Source organism: Mauremys reevesii, linkage group 4 (assembly GCF_016161935.1).
Source record: "Mauremys reevesii isolate NIE-2019 linkage group 4, ASM1616193v1, whole genome shotgun sequence".
NCBI lineage: Eukaryota > Metazoa > Chordata > Testudines > Geoemydidae > Mauremys > Mauremys reevesii.
The window spans coordinates 150559829-150578781 of record NC_052626.1 but is presented as its reverse complement, the minus strand read 5'-3'; the positions used below and the strand labels follow the sequence as shown (position 1 = coordinate 150578781).

At 68.3% G+C, this 18953-nt stretch overlaps 2 protein-coding genes across 13 annotated transcripts; both read left to right on the top strand.

Annotated features, from left to right (window-relative positions):
* Positions 1-41: 41 nt before the first annotated feature.
* KIF22 (kinesin family member 22) lies at positions 42-7410 on the top strand. Of its 2 annotated transcripts, none has more exons than XR_005597815.1 (12): positions 42-471; positions 1633-1760; positions 1847-2007; positions 3175-3615; positions 4145-4298; positions 4385-4490; positions 4569-4743; positions 4832-4964; positions 5162-5294; positions 5617-5820; positions 7008-7067; positions 7339-7410. XR_005597815.1 is itself a non-coding variant. In XM_039535954.1 (12 exons), exons 1-12 carry the CDS (start codon positions 191-193, stop codon positions 7390-7392), a joined length of 1968 nt encoding a protein of 655 aa, XP_039391888.1. In that variant the 5' UTR covers positions 42-190; the 3' UTR covers positions 7393-7410. The 2 variants fall into 2 exon arrangements, 1 of the variants encoding a protein (XP_039391888.1); XM_039535954.1 differs by having other exon boundaries at positions 5224-5294.
* Positions 7411-7735: 325 nt separating this feature from the next.
* MAZ (MYC associated zinc finger protein) lies at positions 7736-18953 on the top strand. Of its 11 annotated transcripts, none has more exons than XM_039535956.1 (9): positions 10385-10416; positions 11089-11201; positions 11303-11389; positions 12475-12526; positions 13365-14137; positions 14241-14304; positions 14613-14784; positions 16471-16690; positions 18037-18165. In XM_039535956.1, the coding sequence occupies exons 1-8, from the start codon at positions 10414-10416 to the stop codon at positions 16674-16676; spliced, it is 1470 nt and encodes a 489-aa protein (XP_039391890.1). In that variant the 5' UTR covers positions 10385-10413; the 3' UTR covers positions 16677-16690; positions 18037-18165. The 11 variants fall into 11 exon arrangements, with proteins under 11 accessions (XP_039391898.1, XP_039391895.1, XP_039391893.1 ...); XM_039535957.1 differs by having other exon boundaries at positions 11300-11389; positions 13422-14137; XM_039535955.1 differs by having other exon boundaries at positions 11300-11389.

The following is an 18953-nucleotide window of genomic DNA, read 5'->3' as shown; positions in this document are numbered from 1 at the left end:
TAGTCTCCTCTCTGTGACGCCACATGCGCCGCCATCTTGTCTTGCCCCTCCTGCGCACGCGCCTCCCCCAGCTTGTCCCAGTGCGCAGGCGAATCGCTCCCACTTCCACGGGTGCGTGCGGTGCTGCCCGCCCGGCGGGCGCCCTGATTGGCCGGTGTCCGAGCAGGGGCGGGGCTAGCGCCAAACACAAATGGCTGCGGCCCGCGCGAGCGGTAGCTTGTGCCGGACCCGAAAGAGAGCAGGTGGGGGAGGGCAGAGAGCAGCGGGTTCACCCCCCAGCTCGGCTCGGGGGCGGAGTGGGGGGAGCCCCCCCGGGGGCACCATGCTGTCCCGGCAGAGCCCCCCCGCCCGCGTGCGCGTCTGCGTCCGCCTGCGCCCCGGCAGCCGGGGGGCCCCCTGCGTGCGCGGCCTGGATTCCCGCTCCCTGGAGCTCAGCCACTGGCGGGACAGGAGGGTGACTCTGCGGTACCAGTGAGTGGGGCGGGGGGGGTGTCCCGGGGGGGGGCTGGGCTGAGCGCCTCCTTGTTATCACAGCCAGTGGGGTGGGGTGTCCGGGGGCTGGGCTGAGCGCCTCCTTGTTATCACAGCCAGTGAGTGGGGTGTCCGGGGCTGAGCGCCTCCTTGTTATCACAGCCAGTGGGGTGTCGGGCTGGGCTGAGCGCCTCCTTGTTATCACAGCCAGTGAGTGGGGTGTCCGGGGGCTGAGCGCCTCCTTGTTATCACAGCCAGTGGGGTGCCCGGGGCTGGGCTGAGCGCCTCCCTTGTTATCACAGCCAGTGAGTGGGGTGCCGGGTGCCGGGGCTGAGCGCCTCCCTTGTTATCACGGCCGGTGGGGTGGGGCGGGGTGTCCGGGGGCTGAGCGCCTCCCTTGTTATCACAGCCAGTGAGTGGGGTGTCCGGGGGCGGGGGCTGAGCGCCTCCTTGTTATCACAGCCAGTGGGGTGGGGTGTCCCGGGGCTGGGCTGAGCGCCTCCTTGTTATCACAGCCAGTGGGGTGGGGTGTCCCGGGGCTGGGCTGAGCGCCTCCCTTGTTATCACAGCCAGTGGGGTGGGGTGTCCCGGGGCTGGGCTGAGCGCCTCCCTTGTTATCACAGCCAGTGGGGTGGGGCGGGGTGTCCGGGGCGGCTGAGCGCCTCCTTGTTATCACAGCCAGTGGGGTGGGGTGTCCCGGGGCTGGGCTGAGCGCCTCCTTGTTATCACAGCCAGTGGGGTGGGGCGGGGTGTCCGGGGGGGGGGGCGGGGCTGAGCGCCACCCTTGTTATCACAGCCAGTGGGGTGGGGTGTCCCGGGGGGGCTGGGCTGAGCGCCTCCCTTGTTATCACAGCCAGTGGGGTGGGGTGTCCCGGGGCTGGGCTGAGCGCCTCCCTTGTTATCACAGCCAGTGGGGTGGGCGGGGTGTCCGGGGGCGGGGCTGAGCGCCTCCTTGTTATCACAGCCAGTGGGGTGGGGTGTCCCGGGGGGGCTGGGCTGAGCGCCTCCCTTGTTATCACAGCCAGTGGGGTGGGGCGGGGTGTCCGGGGGGGGGCGGGGCTGAGCGCCTCCCTTGTTATCACAGCCAGTGGGGTGGGGTGTCCCGGGGGGGGGCTGGGCTGAGCGCCTCCCCTGCCGTCACAGCCCTTCCCTGTCCTCCAGGTTCGACACCTTCTATGGCGACCGCGCCACCCAGCATGACGTCTACACCGGCTCCGTGCAGCCTGTCCTGGGCCACCTGCTGGAGGGGCAGAACGCCAGCGTGCTGGCCTATGGGCCCACCGGGGCTGGTGAGTGAGTGAGGGGGAGGCAGAGCCCAGAGGCGGGGCAGGGGGCTGTGGAAGCTGAGAAAGTGATTTCTTGCCTCCCACCCCAGGTAAGACGTACACCATGCTGGGCAGCCCAGAACAGCCAGGTGTGATCCCACGGGCGCTGCGGGATGTCCTGCAGATGACACGGGAGGCGAGCTGCTCACCCGGGGCTGAGGAGTGGGACTTCTCCGTCTCCATGTCCTACCTGGAGATCTACCAGGAGAAGGCAAGTATGGGAGTGGGGAGGGCAGGACTAGGGGTGGGGGAAGAATTGTCCAGCCAGCTGCTGGACCCTCTGTTGCAGATCCACAGGACGGGTACTAAGACCCCAGCTTTGGAGCAGTCTCTGGGAGGGCCCCCTTCATTGAGCCAGACTCCCGAGGGGTCCCACTCTTCTTCTAGGGGAAGCCACAGGCCCTGCCACCTCTTTAGGCTGGAGGCGCCTGCAGCCCCCTGAGTCCCGCTGAGACCCCAGAGGAGACTTGTACCATCTCCAGCAGCATTTGCAGAGCCACGTAGCCAGCGCTGGTAACAATGGGTTCGTTAGCCGGCTGGACAGTGGGGCAAATCCTTGGTTAGCCAGAGAGGGAAGTTACAGCCCAGCCCATCCTGGTCAGCCCGAGCCCCCTGCTCTGACCTTCCCTTGGCCCGGTTCAGGTGTGTCCCCAAAGCCCTCAGCAGCTGACCTTTAACCAGCGGCACCTCCCTGGTCCTGCTTCTCCAGCTGGGCAAACGCTGCCGAGAGGTGGCCGGCCATGGTCTGCCCAGGTGACTGGGGTTGCCATTGTCTTCTCAGAAACACCACTGATGGGGCCTAAGGCTCCAGACAGCTTGGAGCCATTCACACCTGTGGGCCGACAGACCTTCTCCCCACTGCGTGATGGTGCAGCATAGAGGGGAAACCGAGGCACTCAGGCTTCATCAAAATATGACACAATTCCCACCCACCAGTCTGGGTGGGGCTGGCAGGTGTATGTGGGGGGTGAACCAGGAGGGAGATGCACTGGTAGGTGCCACCGTTTGGGGGAGACAAGGCCCTGCACCCCCGGTTTCCTGCGATTCACCAGGACTCTCAGCCAGCCAGTGTAACAGAAAGTTTGTTAGATGACAGGAACACAGTCTGAAACCGAGCTTGTAGGTACAGACAACAGGACCTGCCTCAGTTAGGTCCATCTTGGCGGGGGCGGGGCAGGGAGGCCAAGAGCCTTATCTGGGCTCCCCTCCAGTTTCCCAGCCAGCTCCAAACTGAGACTCTCCAGCCCCTTCTCTCTGGCCTTTGGGGTGTGGGGGTGCTGGGAGCCCTGACGGTCCAAGATAGGGGGTGGAGCCCTGGCGCTCTGGGGTAGGGGGGTGGGGTGGGGGGAGCCTTCCCCTGATGTTCCCCCAACTCCAGGTGCTGGACCTGCTGGAGCCGTCCCAGCAGGACCTGCCAATCCGGGAGGACCGGGACCGGAACATCCTGATCCCGGGGCTGACTGAGCGGGAGCTCAGAGGCTTCGGGGACTTCGAGCGGCACTTCCTGCCGGCCAGCCGCAACCGCACGGTAGCCTCCACTCAGCTCAACAACCGCTCGAGCCGCAGCCACGCCGTGCTGCTGGTGCGGGTGGCACGGAGCCAGCGGGCGCCCCCTCACCGCCACCACGTGGCCAAGCTCTGCCTCATCGACCTGGCTGGCTCCGAGGACAACCGGCGCACTGGCAACCGCGGCCTGCGGCTCAAGGAGAGCGGAGCCATCAACGCCTCCCTGCATGTGCTCAGCAAGGTGGTGGATGCCCTCAACCAGGGGCTGCCCCGCGTGCCGTACCGTGACAGCAAGCTCACCCGCCTGCTGCAGGTGTGCCGGGGTCCTCCCGAGGGCAGGGGAGGAACGGATGCTGGGGGCCAATCCTGGAGCGGGGGGGTGTGCAGACACCAGGATGCTGCCCCGGCTCTGCTCCCACCTGCTGTTCTCCTGCAATGGAGCCGGGAGCTCGTGGGCGTCACAGGCTCAGCATCAAACGCAAACTCTGCCTGCAGCAGAGAGCCAAGGGGACAAAAACCGGATACGGGGAAGGGGCAGCGCCAAATGCACAGTCCCCTGCCCTGCCCAGCTCTGCCAGCGTGGGGGGACTGGTGCAGGACTCCTGGGTTCTCTCCCCGGCTCTGGAAGGGGAGGGGCGGCTGGTGGGCAGAGCAGGGTGGGCTGGGAGCCAGGACTCCTGGGTTCTCTCCCCGGCTCTGGAAGGGGAGGGGCGGCTGGTGGGCAGAGCAGGGGGGGTAGGTGCAGGACTCCTGGGTTCTCTCTCGGCTCTGGAAGGGGAGGGGCGGCTGGTGGGCAGAGCGGGGGGGCAGGTGCAGGACTCCTGGGTTCTCTCTCTCCCCAGGACTCCCTGGGGGGCTCGGCTCACAGCGTGATCATTGCAAATGTCGCCCCGGAGCAACACTTTTACTTTGACACGCTGAGCACGCTGAACTTTGCTGCCAAGTCCAAGCAGGTGGTGAACCGGCCCTTCACCCAGGAGACGCTGCAGGCCCCAGGTAAGGCAGGGCCGGGGTGGGCTCCATGGGGCTGAGGGATCAATGCGGGGAGACCCCAGCCTGGCCTCACCCTTCTCTTCCCACAGCTGCACGCAAGAGACCTCGCGAGGACCCTGGAGCTGGCAGTGAGGATGCTGGCCCCGGAGCCAAGAGCCCTCCCGAGGAGGAGCCCCCCGAGGCCGAGCCGCTCAGGTGAGGGGGCGGGGAGCCCCGGGGGGGGAGCGTGGGGGGGAGTCGCTGGGCTAATGGTCTCCTCTTCTCTCCCCCCAGCTCCCTGCTGCCCCTGGAGCAGCTGGACCCAAGGCTGGTGCAGCGGCTGCTGGTGCTGGAGCAGCTGGAGAAGCAGCAGGGGGGGGCCGGGCGGAGGCTGCCACTGCTCAGCACCCCCCGGCGGGAGCGGGTGGCCGTGCTGCGCCAGCTGGAGGAGACGCGCCGCGAGCTGCAGGTGGGTGAGCCCCACCCCAGAGCCTGTTCCCATAGACTCCAGCCCCCAAGCCCCCTGTGCCTCCCCACTGACACGGCCTCCCCTGCAGAAGCTGAAGGAGAGGCAGAAGGAGTGGGAAGCCGGGGCGCTGCTGGACAAGGCCTGTCAGCCCAAGCCTCTGCCCCACAGCGAGGCCCCCGCCGCGGCCCAGAACCAGACTGTGGTTCTCCCGCTGCAGCAAGGTAAGGGGGCTCAGGGCCCCAATCCTGGCCTGCTCTAACCACTAGACAGCACTCCCTTGTAGAGAACCCAGGAGTCCTGGCTCCCAGCCCTACCTCTAACCACCAGACCCCACTCCCCTCCCGGAGCTGGGATAGAAACCAGGTGTCCCGGTTCCCAGCCCCCCTGCTCTAACCACCAGACCCCACTCCCCTCCCAGAGCCGGGACGGAACCCAGGAGTCCTGGCTCCTACCCTGCTAACCCTGCCCCCTGCTCTGCAGTGGAGACCCCCGTTGGGCAGCAGGCCCTGCCCAGTGGAGCCGAAGGGATCCTGGTCATACAAAGGAAGCAGGTGAGAGGGGCTGGGCACAGGGTGCTGGGGGGGCAGTAGGGGTGGAACTGGGGGGGGCAGAATTGGGGGGTTGCTGTGCTGGCGGGGCAGCCGGGGTGGAAATGGGCCGGGGGGCAGAGCGGGGGGGCGCATTGCTGGGCAGGGGGCAGAGCTGGGGGGGTGGATTGCTGGGTGGGGGGGCAGCAGGGATGGAAATGCGGCGGGGGGCAGAGCGGGGGGGCACATTGCTGGGCAGGGGGCAGAGCTGGGGGGGTGGATTGCTGGGGGGGCGGCAGGGGGCAGAGCTGGGGGCGTCACGGCCTGGCCCATCTCCCCCTCGCAGGGCCAGGCGGCCGCGGGGGCCGAGAACCGGGCCCCGGGCTGGGAGCTGGTGCCGCGCCCCGACCTGCTGGCGCGGAGCCGCGAGAACCTGCTGGCGCGGCTCAACCGGGGCGATGCCAAGGAGCTGCAGGCCCTGCGCCACATCGGGGGGATGAGAGCCCAGCGCATCCTGGCCTGGAGACAGCAGCACGGGCCCTTCAGCCAGGTACTGCCCCTCCTGGGGGTACTGGGGGGGGCTGGCCCATGGGCCCTTCAGCCAGGTACTGCCCCTCCTGGGGGTACTGGGGGGGGCTGGCCCATGGGCCCTTCAGCCAGGTACTGCCCCTCCTGGGGGTACTGGGGGGGGCGGGCCCATGGGCCCTTCAGCCAGGTACTGCCCCTCCTGGGGGGGGGCTGGCCCATGGGCCCTTCAGCCAGGTACTGCCCCTCCTGGGGGGGGGCTGGCCCATGGGCCCTTCAGCCAGGTACTGCCCTCCTGGGGCTGGCCCATGGGCCCTTCAGCCAGGTACAGCCCCTCCTGGGGGGGGCTGGCCCATGGGCCCTTCAGCCAGGTACTGCCCCTCCTGGGGGGGGGGCTGGGGGGGCCTTTCCCATGGCCCGTCAGCCAGGTACAGCCCCTCCTGGGGGTACTGGGGGGGGCTGGCCCATGGGCCCGTCAGCCCGGTACCGGCCCACCAGGGGGGGGGGTGGCCCGTGGGCCCCTCCTGGGGGTACTGGGGGGGCCAGGCCCACGGGCCCTGCAGCCAGGAACAGCCCCTCCTGGGGGGGGGGCTGGCCCATGGGCCCTTCAGCCAGGTACTGCCCCTCCTGGGGCTACTGGGGGGGCCTGGCCCACGGGCCCTTCAGCCAGGTACAGCCCTTCCTGGGGGGAGTGGGGGGGGCGTGGCCCATGGGCCCTTCCGCCAGGTACAGCCCCTCCGGGGGGGGGGGGCTGGGGGGGCCTTTCCCATGGCCCGTCAGCCAGGTACAGCCCCTCCTGGGGGGGGGGGCGGGGGGGGCCGCCCCCCTGGCCCGTCCGCCAGGTACAGCCCCTCCTGGGGGTGCGGGGGGGGGCTGGCCTATGGGCCGTCAGCCAGGTACTACCCCCTCCTGGGGGGGGGCAGGTACTGCCCCTGCTGGGGGGGGCTGGCCTACGGGCTGTCAGCCAGGTACTACCCCCTCCTGGGGGGGGCAGGTACTGCCCCTCCTGGGGGTGCTGGGGGGGGCTGGCCTACGGGCCCTTCAGCCCAGTACTGCCCCCTCCTGGGGGGGGCTGGCCTATGGGCCGTCAGCCAGGTACTGCCCCCTCCTGGGAGGGCTGGGGGGGGTGCTGGCCCATGGGCCCTTCAGCTGGGTACTGCCCCCTCCTGGGGGTGCTGCCCCGCGGGCCCTCACTCTGCCCCTCTCTCGCAGCTGGGGGACCTGCAGCAGGTGGAGGGGATGACAGCCCGGCACGTGGCCTCTTTCCTGAAAGTGAGTGGGGGGGGGATGGAAGTGGGGGGGGGGTGGTAGGGGGCGGGGGGGAGATGGAGAAATGGGAGGGGCCGGGGGGTGAAGGGGCGGGGGGGAGATGGAGAAGGGGGGTGGCCTGGGGGGCAGAGATGGAGAAATGGGGGGGCAATGGGGGGTGAGGGGGCAGGGGGAGGTGGGGGCCAGGGGGGAGATGGAGAAATGGGGAGGGGGCTGGTGGGGGGGGCAGGGGGCACCGGGGTCCCGCCCCTCTGACTCGCTGCTCTCCCCCCAGGCAAACCTGCTGCGCGCCCTGGGCTGCGACCCGCCCCCGCCCCCCGCTCAATAAAAGTCTCTGTGTCCGTCACCCTGACTCCGCCTCCTCCTTCGCCTGCGCGCGGGGACCCAGCAGCCCATTCAGTGTCGGCCCAACGCGGCGCGGGGAGGGACCTTCCCTTTAAGGGGCTCGGCCCCGCTACGGGGGCCGGGAGGGGGGAGCGCCTGGGGACGGTGCGGTGTGGCTGCGCGGGCAAGACCATCTCAGCGGGCGGGGGGGGGGGGGGGAGAGTCAGTTACTGTCCTAGCGTGTTCCTCTCATGGTACCTTCCGCCCTGCGTCGGGGTGAGAGGTCAATCTGAGCGGCCATTTTGTGAATAAGGGGAGGGGGTAGTTTATAAGCTAACGGGCTAGGGGAGGAAAAGGAAACGACCGTTACCACGGCGCGCGCGCGCCCCGGGGGCGTCAGCCAATCAGGACCTTGTTCCTCCAACGGTCATCATGCGCACTTGGCGACTGGGTGCTATCGCGGAGGGTTTCACCCAATCAGAAGCAACCCCACGTGGGGTCATCTTCTCATTTTACTAGAGCAACCAATGGGAGCCCTATAAGAACCCTACGCCAAGGACCCCACCGTCGGCCAATCACTGACACCCTCCTCTCAGTGAGACAGTCGCGCGCCGCGAGAGCGCGCTCTGAAGGAGCCAATCAGCGTCGGCGCCGAGGTGTCCTCGCGCCGCTGCCTCCTCGCTCCCCCCCCTCCCACCTCACTCCCCCCGCCCGCGCGGCGCTGCTCCTGCTCCCCGCTCGCTCCCCCGCCCTCCCCGGCCCCCGCCCGCCGCCGCCATGGACCCCCGCAACAGGAGCAGCTTCATCTTCCAGGTACCCCCGCCCGCCCCGCCCCGCCCGCCGCGAGTCCGCGCGGGGGCCGCGCGCCGCCCGCGCCCTCCAGTCCCAGCGGGCGGGGCCGCCTCCGCGGGGCGGGGCCGCGCGCCGCCCGACACCCGCCGTGCGCGCCTCCGCGCCGCGCAGCCACCCTCACCCGCCGTGACCCCTCCCGTCGCAGGGGCCCCTCCCGCACCGGCGCGTGACCCTCCTCCCCTCTCAGGAGCCCCTCCCCACCGCGTGACCCTCCCCTCGCCGGGACCCCTCCCCACCGCGTGACCCTCCCCTCGCCGGGACCCCTCCCCACCGCGTGACCCTCCCCACCGCGTGACCCTCCCCTCGCCGGGACCCCTCCCCACCGCGTGACCCTCCCCTCACAGGAGCCCCTCCCCACCGCGCGACCCTCCTCCCCTCTCAGGAGCCCTCCCCACCGCGGGACCCTCCTCCCCCCGCCGGGACCCCCACCCTCTGACCCTCCCCTCACCTGAGCCCCTCCCCCACCCTGTGACCCTCCCTCTCAGGAACCCCTCCCCATCGCGTGACCCTCCCCTCGCCGGGACCCTCCCCCACCGCGTGACCCTCCCCACCGCGTGACCCTCCTCGCCGGGACCCCACCCCACCCTGTGACCTCCCCTCACAGGAGCCCTCCCCACCCTGTGACCCTCCCCTCACAGGAGCCCTCCCGCCGGGACCCCACCCCCACCCTGTGACCCTCCCCTCACAGGAGCCCCTCCCACCGCGTGACCCTCTCCTCACAGGAGCCCTCCCCCCACCGCATGACCCTCCTCGCCGGGACCCCACCCCCACCCTGTGACCCTCCCCTCACAGGAGCCCCTCCCCACCCTGTGTCCTCCCCTCACAGGAGCCTCCCCACCCGTGACCCTCCACAGGAGACCCCTCCCCACCCTGTGACCCTCCACTCCGGGACCCCCACCCCACCCTGTGACCCTCCCCTCACAGGAGCCCCTCCCCACTGCGTGACCTCCCCTCACCAGGACCCTCCCCATCCTGTGACCCTCCTCACAGGAGCCCCTCCCCACCGCGTGACCCTCCCCTCGCGGGACCCCCTGTGACCCTCCCCTCACAGGAGCCCCTCCCCACCGTGACCCTTCCCTCGCCGGGACCCCGCCCCCACCCTGTGACCCTCCCCTCACAGGAGCCCCTCCCCACCGCGTGACCCTCCCCTCACAGCCCCTCCCCACCCTGTGACCCTCCCCTCACAGGAGCTACTCCCCCACCGCGTGACCCTCCCCTCGCCGGGACCCCACCCCACCCTGTGACCCTCCCCTCACAGGAGCCCCTCCCCCACCGCGTGACCCTCCCCTCGCCGGGGCCCCTGCCCCACCCTGTGACCCTCCCCTCACAGGAGCTACTCCCCACGCGTGACCCTCCCCTCGCGGGACCCTCCCCACCGCGTGACCCTCCCCCACGCGTGACCCTCCTCCTCGCGGAACCCCTCCCCCCACGCGTGACCCTTCCCTCGCCGGGACCCCTCCCCCACCCTGTGACCCTCCCCTCACAGGAGCCCCTCCCCCACCGTGTGACCCTCCCCTCACCGGGACTCCTCCCCCACCCTGTGACCCTCCCCCACCGCGTGACCCTTCCCGTGCCGGGACCCTTCCCCCACCGCGTGACCCTCCCCCACCGTGTGACCCTCCCCTTGCCGGGACCCCTCCCCACCCTGTGACCCTCCCCACCGCGTGACCCTTCCCTCGCCGGGACCCCTCCCCACCGCGTGACCCTCCCCACCCTGTGACCCTCCCCACCGCGTGATCCTCCCCTCGCCAGGACCCCTTCCCCACCGCGTGACCCTCCCCTCCCCGGGACCCCTCCCCTCACCGCGTGACCCTCCCCTCACCGGAGCCCCTCCCCCACCCTGTGACCCTCCCCTCCGAGGAGCCCCTCCCCCACCGCGTGAGCCTCCTCACCGGGACCCCTCCCCACCCTGTGACCCTCCCCTCACAGGAGCCCCTCCCCACACGTGTGACCCTCCCCTTGCCGGGACCCCACCCCACCCTGTGACCCTCCCCTCACAGGAGCCCCTCCCCCACCGCGTGACCCTCCCCTCGCCGGGGCCCCTGCCCCACCCTGTGACCCTCCCCTCACAGGAGCCCCTCCCCACCGCGTGACCCTCCCCTCGCCGGGACCCCTCCCCACCACGTGACCCTCCCCTCACAGGAGCCCCTCCCCACCCTGTGACCCTCCCCCCATGGTATGATTCCTCCCTTCACAGGAACCTCTCCCCCACCCAGTGACCCCGCTCCCATCACTCTTCCCTCACAGGATCTCTGCCCCCACTGTGTGACACTCCCCTCACAGGCACCTCTCCCCCATAATGTGACCATCCCCTTGCAGGGCCCCCTCCCCCACCATGTCACTCCCCTTGCAGGGCCCCCTCCCCTACCATGTAACACCCTCCCCTCGCAGGGACCCCTCCCCCACTCTGTGACCCCCCTCCCCCACCTATATGACACCTCTCATAGGAACCCTGCCCCCACCAGGTGATCCTTCCCTCATAGGGACCCCTCCCCCACATCCCTCCCCTCAGAGGGACCCCTCCCCCACCAGCACGTGACCCTCCCTTCAGAGGAACCCCTCCCACACTGTGTGACCCCTCCCCCACCACCTTCCCCTCTGAGTCTTACAGAGACTCTCCCCCTCTGCACGCCTCCCCACTCTGTGACCCCTCCCCACTCCTCTGGTCTTTCACCCCATGAACCCTTTCTAGCCCTGTGACCCCTCCCCACCCCTGCTGGCTACCTCCCGCTTCTCCATACAACACAGCGCCCTCCCCCACCCCCTCCCTGCCTCGACCCTCCTCCCCAGGTCCGCCACTGCCTCATGTCTTCTTCAGACTGCCCTGCCTGTCCCTCCTCTCCTGCAGCATGTCCCCGAACCCACTCCCATTGGCTGTACCATCCCAGCCCCTCCTGCCTGGTCCACTGGGATGATCAGCAGCGAAACGTGGCCATTGTTAGGGACCAGAGTTAACGCCCGGTATTTCTCATCCCCTTCCTGGGGCTCGGTGACTTTGGGGCTAGCTCCCCTGTCCCGTCTCCCCTGGCTCCTCTGACTCTCCTCTCTTCTCACCTTAGCAGAGTCACACACAGAATCCCCTCCAGGTCGGGGCCGAAATCCAGTCCCGGTTTTTCTCCTCCCAGGGCTGCACCCAGAGCCCCTTCCAGGTGAGCAAATGCGGCAGCAGGACTGGCAAGGCCCTGGGTCCTGGGTCAGCTATTTCCCCAGGGCAGGGCAGGGCAGGGCAGGGCAGGGCACTGGCTGACTCGGGGGTGGCGAATGGGACTTGAGGCCTTTCCCCCCCGGGGGTGCCGACTGAAATCCAGCTCCAGAAGTGGCTGCATCTCAGCACCAGGCAAGGAATCCCTGTCTAGTTTACTCCAGCCGAAACACTCTGCTTTCGTGAGCTTTAAATTGTCTTCTGGAGCTACCGTAAAGCCTTTCCACGAATGGGAAAACGAACATTATGGCTCTAAAATAACATATTTGCGGAAATATTAAGGGCAAAATTGGTTACAAACATTCCCATGACAGGTTTCATTAGCTGTGTCCTGCAGTTCATAATTGCATCCATGCGGTTATACATTTTCTAACTGATTAGGCCACTCCCCTACCTGGGTACGTGCTCAGGTACACGAGGTACGTGGCAGCGGGGTTGCGGCAAGAGTTTTAAATGGGGCTTGGGGATCACAGTTAAGGCTGAAAAACATGGCAAGGAACGAATTTGAAATACACCAATATTTACAGGTTGCTTTTCGCTAGCTCCAGCCACGCGCGGAAGCTTTACCCTCTCAGTCAGTCCTGCCATCTGAGTTACACGTTATCTGTCTCACGACAGACAGTCCCTGCCTCCAAAGTCCTGTACGCCTTTATTTTTAGGAGTGTGAATTGACCCATTGAAATTAGTAAGATGGTTTTCATGGCTAAAATTAGGCCCGTGCATAAATCTCCAGAGGAGTGGGGCCCTCCATGGTCAGAATAAAGTTAAGGAAGTTTTTTTGGTCTTGAATTTCCTAGTTCTTTTCCTCAAGTGAAATAAAGTGAGCTGGGGTTGGGTTGAAATTTCTCCCAGTTTCTATTTGTCAATAATGTATTTGAAAAGGTGAGGAATTCCAGAGCAACCTCTAACTTAACGGAGTTCATGGTTTCCAAAAGTCTCCAGGTAAATAAGCCAAGGAAGCTTGATGTGTGTGGGAACTGGGTGGGTTTTTTTAAAAATACATATAATCTGATTAGACATTTTACATTATAGATCTTATATAATTCTGTATGTAGTACGAAAAAATGCAGTCAGAATATGTAAGGTAATGTTACATTCTATTGTTTTTCTCATTATTTTTCCTTAATTAAGTTGTAAAAAATTGTGTTGGAATTTCTCATTTCATTTTGAAAACGGTACATTGAATTTTTTTGACCTAAAACATCCCAGTTGTTTTACATTTTTATATATACATAAAAATTAAGGCAGTTTCTTAGTTGAAATGTGTTTCTCCCCCTCCTGTAAATAGTTCACTTTATCTTTTCGAAAATGCGAAATTGCAGCTCCAGTACTTTGAATTTATTGAAAAAAACCTTAAAATCTCTAGGACAAACTAACCCTGTCACTTGGTTCGTTTGAAGACGGGTATTTTTGGTGTGCTGGATTTCCCCCCATTGTATTAAAATACATCTCCAAAGTTTTCTGCGCTGGAATGGGTTTTACGGGTAACAAATTGTTTGGTTTCTTCAGTTGTTGTTGGGGAGGCGAAAGTTTTTTCCATGTATTTTTAAATAATAAATTCTGATGACGTCGGCTTTGAATTACGACGTCACAGGGCTTGAAACAAAAGAAAGGAACCAAACTTGAGTGGGGCCAGAACTCCCGGGTTACACAAATACGAGAGGCGGCTCATGTCCGTTAGCCCACAATGTGCGGAAGCTTCCGGAGCTTGGAACGTCCCAGGACTCGCTTGTTTCGTTGTCGTTAATTCCATGAATAGGCTTTTGTCTGTTACCGAAGTTTTGGGGGCTGGAATTTCCCAGGATTTTCAATGGAAAATCCAAAGCTCTGGGGGCTGGAATTTGCCCTGGTTGGTTCTGACCGTGCCGCCCCTTTCCAAGTCTGCCCCCGCCTCCCTCTAACCCCCTCTCCCTCCCCCGCAGGCTGCCGCCGCGGCGCCCCCGCCACCCGCTCCAGCCACCTCTGCTGATTCCCTGCAGGTGGACCTGCTCCCGGTGCTGGCAGCCGCCCAGGAGACGGCCGCGGCCGCGGCGGTGGTGGCGGCTGCCACGGCCTCAGCTCCGGCCGCCTCCACGGTGGACACGGCAGCCCTGAAACAGCAGCAGCCAGGGCCCGAGGGGAGCGGGGGGCAGGTAGCCTCAGCCCCGCAGGCCGCCTCCCAGGCCCCCCCGGCCCAGCCGCCCGCGCCGCCGCCCCCCAGCGAGGCCCAGAAGAAGTCGAAGAGCAAGGGGCCGTACATCTGCTCGCTCTGCGCCAAGGAGTTCAAGAACGGCTACAACCTGCGGCGCCACGAGGCCATCCACACGGGCGCCAAGGCCGCCCGCGCCAGCCCCGCCGCCATGAAGATGCCCACCATGGTGCCCCTCAGCCTGCTGAGCGTCTCCGCCCTGGGGGCGGGCGGGGGCGGGGCGGCGCCGGGGGCGGAGGGGGGAGGGGCGGCGGGGCTGGTGACCACCACGGCCTCCGGCAAGCGGATCCGGAAGAACCACGCCTGCGAGATGTGCGGCAAGGCCTTCCGCGACGTCTACCACCTCAACCGGCACAAGCTGTCGCACTCGGACGAGAAGCCCTACCAGTGCCCCGTGTGCCAGCAACGCTTCAAGCGCAAGGATCGCATGAGCTACCACGTGCGCTCGCACGACGGCGCCGTGCACAAGCCCTACATCTGCAGCCACTGCGGCAAGAGCTTCTCCCGGTACAGCCGCCGCGGGGCGGGGGGAGCCGAGCGGGGCGCGGGCTGGGCGCAGGGGGGCTGCAGGGGCGCTGCCCAGCCGTGACCTGTATTTGCTCCCCCCTAGGCCGGACCATCTCAACAGCCACGTGCGCCAGGTGCATTCGACAGAGAGACCCTTCAAATGTGAGGTACCTACCCCCGCGCAGCCCCTGAGACGCCACAGGGAACGGGCTCCTCCAGGAGAGATGGGGGTGGGGAACGGGACCCAGGTGTCCGGGGAGGCTTCCCTGGGGAGTCCCAGAGCGTTCCCAGAGACCACAACCGGGTATGGGATCCAAGCATCCCTGATGGCTCCCGCAAGGGGCCCTGCAGCTCTAGCAGAGACTGGGATGGGACCCAGGCATCCAGGACAGCTCCCCTAGAGGGGCTCCGGAGCACGCCTAGGGAGAGGGAGCTATCCGGGGTGCTGGCCCCCCTAACGCCCCGCTCTCTCCAGACGTGCGAGGCGGCCTTCGCCACGAAGGACCGGCTGCGGGCACACACGGTGCGCCACGAGGAGAAGGTGCCGTGTCACGTGTGCGGCAAGATGCTCAGCGCCGCCTACATCACGGACCACATGAAGGTGCACAGCCAGGGGCCCAACCACATCTGTGAGCTGTGCAACAAAGGTAGGGGGGCGCTGGGGGGCGTGAGAGAGCGAGAGCCGTGTGCCCCGGTGCCACCGCACCCGCCATGGGGTGGGCTGCACCCGCCAAGGGCAGGCCAGGGGCGGGCCCCTTCTCCCTGGGGCACCGGGCGTGGGGGGTCCCGGGCCGGGCGTGGCCCCGTCTCCCCATGGTACCGGGCGTGGGGGGTGCCGGGCCGGACGTGGGCCCCGTGTCCCCATGGCACCGGGCGTGGGGGGTGCCGGGCCGGGCGTGGCCCCGTCTCCCCATGGCACCGGGCGTGGGGGGTGCCAGGCCGGGCATGGCCCCGTCTCCCCGGGGCACCGGGGGTGGGGGGTGCCGGGCCGGGCGTGGCCCCGTCTCCCCATGGCACCGGGCGTGGGGGGGGCCGGGCCGGGCATGGGGGGGGCCGGGCCGGGCGTGGGCTCTGTGTCCCTGGGGTGCCGGGCCGGGGTCGCGGGGCGGCACAAGCCACCTCCCAGCGACCGGCCCCCCCCACTATGGAAGTTCCCTGCAAACAAGGCAGCCGGCGAGTGTGGCCGGGCCTGGGGCCTGCTGGTGAGCAGCCGGTTCCCCACCTTCCGCCCCCGCCTCTGCCGGGACTGACCCGGGCTGCGGTGCCCCCCTCGACGTCTGGAGACGGGCGCCCAGAGCCGGGGCCAGGCGGGCAGCGCTCGTCACACACGGACCTTAACGAGCTTAAATTTCTCATGTTTTCTCATCTGGTGCCGAGACGCAGCCGCCTCCGGGGTGGGGAGCCGGGGCTGTTCCTCGGGGACCCCTCGCCCGGTGCCGAGACGCAGCCGCCTCCGGGGCGGGGAGCCGGGGCTGTTCCTACGGGGACCCCTCGCCCGGTGCCGAGACGCAGCCGCCTCCGGGGCTGTTCCTCGGGACCCCTCGCCCGGTGCGAGGCAGCCGCCTCCGGGGCGAGGGGGGGCTGTTCCTCGGGACCCCTCGCCCCGTGCCGAGGCAGCCGCCTCCAGGGCGAGGGCCGGGCTGTTCCTCGGGACCCCTCGCCCAGTGCCGAGGCAGCCGCCTCCGGGCGGGAGATGGGGCTGTTCCTCCGGGGACCCCTCGCCCGGTGCCGCGACGCAGCCGCCTCCGGGGCGGGGAGACGGGGCTGTTCCTACGGGGACCCCTCGCCCCGGGCTGAGACGCAGCCGCCTCCGGGGCGGGGAGCCGGGGCTGTTCCTACGGGGACCCCTCGCCCGGTGCCGAGACGCAGCCGCCTCCGGGGCGGGGAGCCGGGGCTGTTCCTACGGGGACCCCTCGCCCGGTGCCGAGACGCAGCCGCCTCCGGGGCGGGGAGCCGGAGCTGTTCATACGGGGACCCTTGGCCTGGTGCTGAGACGCAGCCGCCTCTGGGGCGGGGAGCCGGGGCTGTTCCTCGGGGACCCCTCGCCCGGTGCCGAGACGCAGCCGCCTCCGGGGCGGGGAGCCGGGGCTGTTCCTCGGGGACCCCTCACCCGGTGCCGAGACGCAGCCGCCTCCGGGGCGGGGAGCCGGGGCTGTTCCTCGGGGACCCCTCGCCCGGTGCCGAGACGCAGCCGCCTCCGGGGCGGGGAGCCGGGGCTGTTCCTCGGGGACCCCTCGCCCGGTGCCGAGACGCAGCCGCCTCCGGGGCAGAGCGCCGCAGCGGCAGAGTAGAACAGGCTGACCTGGTGGTTTGTCCTTCTCGCCCCCCCGTAGGGTTCACCACAGCGGCTTACCTCCGGGTGCACGCGGTCAAGGACCACGGACTGGCGGCCCCGCGGGTGGAGCGCTTCCTGTGCAAGCTGTGCGGCGTGCACTGTAAGACCCCGGCCCAGCTCAACGGGCACCTGCAGACTCACGCTGGCGCCGGCGCCGGAGAGGGGGCCGGGGCCGCGCCCGCCGAGGCCCAACCGCTGCGGTGAATCGCCGGGGACAGGCAAGCTGCTCACCTGCTGGGGGAGGGGCGGCTGCCTCGGCCCTGCGCCCCGAGCTCTGAAGGGAACCCCGGCGTCCGGGGGCGGCTGCCTCGGCCCCGAGCTCTGTAGGGACCCCCGGCGTCCGGGGGCGGCTGCCTCGGCCCCGAGCTCTGTAGGGAACCCCGGCGTCCAGGGGCGGCTGCCTCCGAGCCCTGCGCCCCGAGCTGTGTAGGGAACCCCGGCGTCCGGGGGCGGCTGCCTCGGCCCCGAGCTCTGTAGGGAACCCCGGCGTCCGGAGGCGGCTGCCTCGGCCCTGAGCTCTGTAGGGACCCCCGGCGTCTGGGGGCAGCTGCCTCAGCCCTGCGCCCCGAGCTCTAGGGAACCCGGCGTCGGGCAGCTGCCTCAGCCCTGCGCCCCGAGCTCTGTAGGGAACCCCGGCGTCCGGGGGCAGCTGCCTCAGCCCTGCGCCCCGAGCTCTGTTGGGAACCCCGGCGTCCGGGGACGGCTGCCTCGGCCCTGCGCCCCGAGCTCTGTAGGGAACCCCGGCGTCCGGGGGCGGCTGCCTCGGCCCTGCGCCCCGAGCTCTGTAGGGAACCCCGGCGTCCGGGGCTGCTGCCTCTGCCCTGCTCCCCGAGCTCTGTTGGTACCCCCGGCGTCTGGGGGCAGTTGCCTCCTCCCTGCGCCCCGAGCTCTGTAGGGAACCCCGGCGTCCGGGGGCGGCTGCCTCGGCCCTGAGCTCTGTAGGGACCCCCGGCGTCCGGGGGCGGCTGCCTCGGCCCTGAGCTCTGTAGGGACCCCCGGCGTCCAGGCGCGGCTGCCTCGGCCCTGCGCCCCGAGCTCTGTAGGGAACCCCGGCGTCCGGGGGCGGCTGCCTCGGCCCTGCGCCCCGAGCTCTGTAGGGAACCCCAGCATCCGGGGGCGGCTGCCTCCGAGCCCTGCGCCCCAAGCTCTGTAGGGAACCCCGGCGTCCGGGGGCAGCTGCCTCCGGCCCTGCGCCCCGAGCTCTGTAGGGAACCCCGGCGTCCGGGGGCGGCTGCCTCAGCCCTGCGCCCCGAGCTCTGTAGGGAACCCCGGCGTCCGGGGGCGGCTGCCTCGGCCCTGCGCCCCGAGCTGTGTACGGAACCCCGGCGTCCGGGGGCGGCTGCCTTGGCCCTGCGCCCCAGCATCACAGTGGCTGGCGCTCGGCCCCTCCCCGGCTCTCCGGGCTGCCTCGAACCTGCCCTGTCGCCAAGGCCGCGGGGGAACCGCCCGCCAGCAGCCCCGGCTCGCTCTGGGGGGGGGTGTCAGTAGGGTTCAGAGTTAACAGGCTGTGCTGGGGGGATTATGGGAGGCCCCCACCACCCCTCTGATCTGTGTCCCCCCACAGGTACGGGCGAGCTGTGCCCCCTGGCAGCAGCAGCGGCCCCGCCCACCTCGGCCGTCACCGTCCTGCCCATGGAGGGGGCCCCGGTGGTCAGCCAGCCGCTCCCCACGCAGCCCTGGTGATTCCTGGGGGGCAGGAGCCGACCTCCCGCCCTGTTGTGCCCCCACAACTCGGCAGCTGGAGCCCCCCACCGCGCCACCGGAACTGGAGAGGAGTGTTGGGCCAAGGGGAGACGCGACACCGGACAGACGGGGGCCCCCCAAGAGAGGGGGACCCCCTGCCTCCCACAACCGTCCTCTTCCCCCTGGACAGAGGGGGGGCCGCCCGTCACCTCTAACCCCCAAGAGCCCCCCCCAAATAAATCTTATTCCATCCTAGTCCCCACGGCTGCCCCCCACCGCCCATCAGCCACATTCACAAAGGGGTGGGGGAGCCCAGGGCTGCGTGGGATGGGGGGTGTCACTGACATTGCTGGGGGCTGGTACCAGCCGTGGGCCAGTCCCCCTCCCCCAGGGGAGACCCCCGATTCCCTCCTGTCCTGGGGTCCCCCCAGTGTCCCCCTCAGCCTTGACACCCTTCTGTCCAGGGGTCCCCTGCCCCCCCCCCCCCCGTTTTCTATGGGATTTTATGATTTGTTTTGTTTTCTCGTGTTCGTGTTCTCGGTCCCGCCGCGTCTTGCGTTGATTCCGCCCCCCCCTGCATGGCCCCGACTTCGGGGGACCCCCCCCCTTTTGTATTGTATAAAACCACCAAGAAACAGACAAATAAACCATGCGCCGCTTTGAGTCTTTCTTCTACCACGATGGCACCGGAGACCCCCCCGGGGGCCCCCTCACCCCCGGCACCCCACTTCCCTCCCCGGGGGCCCCACTCCCCCCGGCACCCCACTTCCCTCCCCAGGGGCCCCACACCCCCCCGCA

Excerpts from the sequence above, each read along its gene's own strand:
- MAZ (XM_039535955.1), top strand. Across the intron at positions 11,202-11,299 it reads GGGACCAGAGTTAACGCCCG|CAGAGTCACACACAGAATCC; the intron begins GTATTTCTCATC and ends TTCTCACCTTAG. Across the intron at positions 14,138-14,240 it reads TGCGGCAAGAGCTTCTCCCG|GCCGGACCATCTCAACAGCC; the intron begins GTACAGCCGCCG and ends GCTCCCCCCTAG.
- KIF22 (XM_039535954.1), top strand. The coding sequence starts at position 191 with ATGGCTGCGGCCCGCGCGAGCGGTAGCTTGTGCCGGACCCGAAAGAGA. Across the intron at positions 1,761-1,846 it reads CTATGGGCCCACCGGGGCTG|GTAAGACGTACACCATGCTG; the intron begins GTGAGTGAGTGA and ends CTCCCACCCCAG. Across the intron at positions 2,008-3,174 it reads TGGAGATCTACCAGGAGAAG|GTGCTGGACCTGCTGGAGCC; the intron begins GCAAGTATGGGA and ends CCCCAACTCCAG.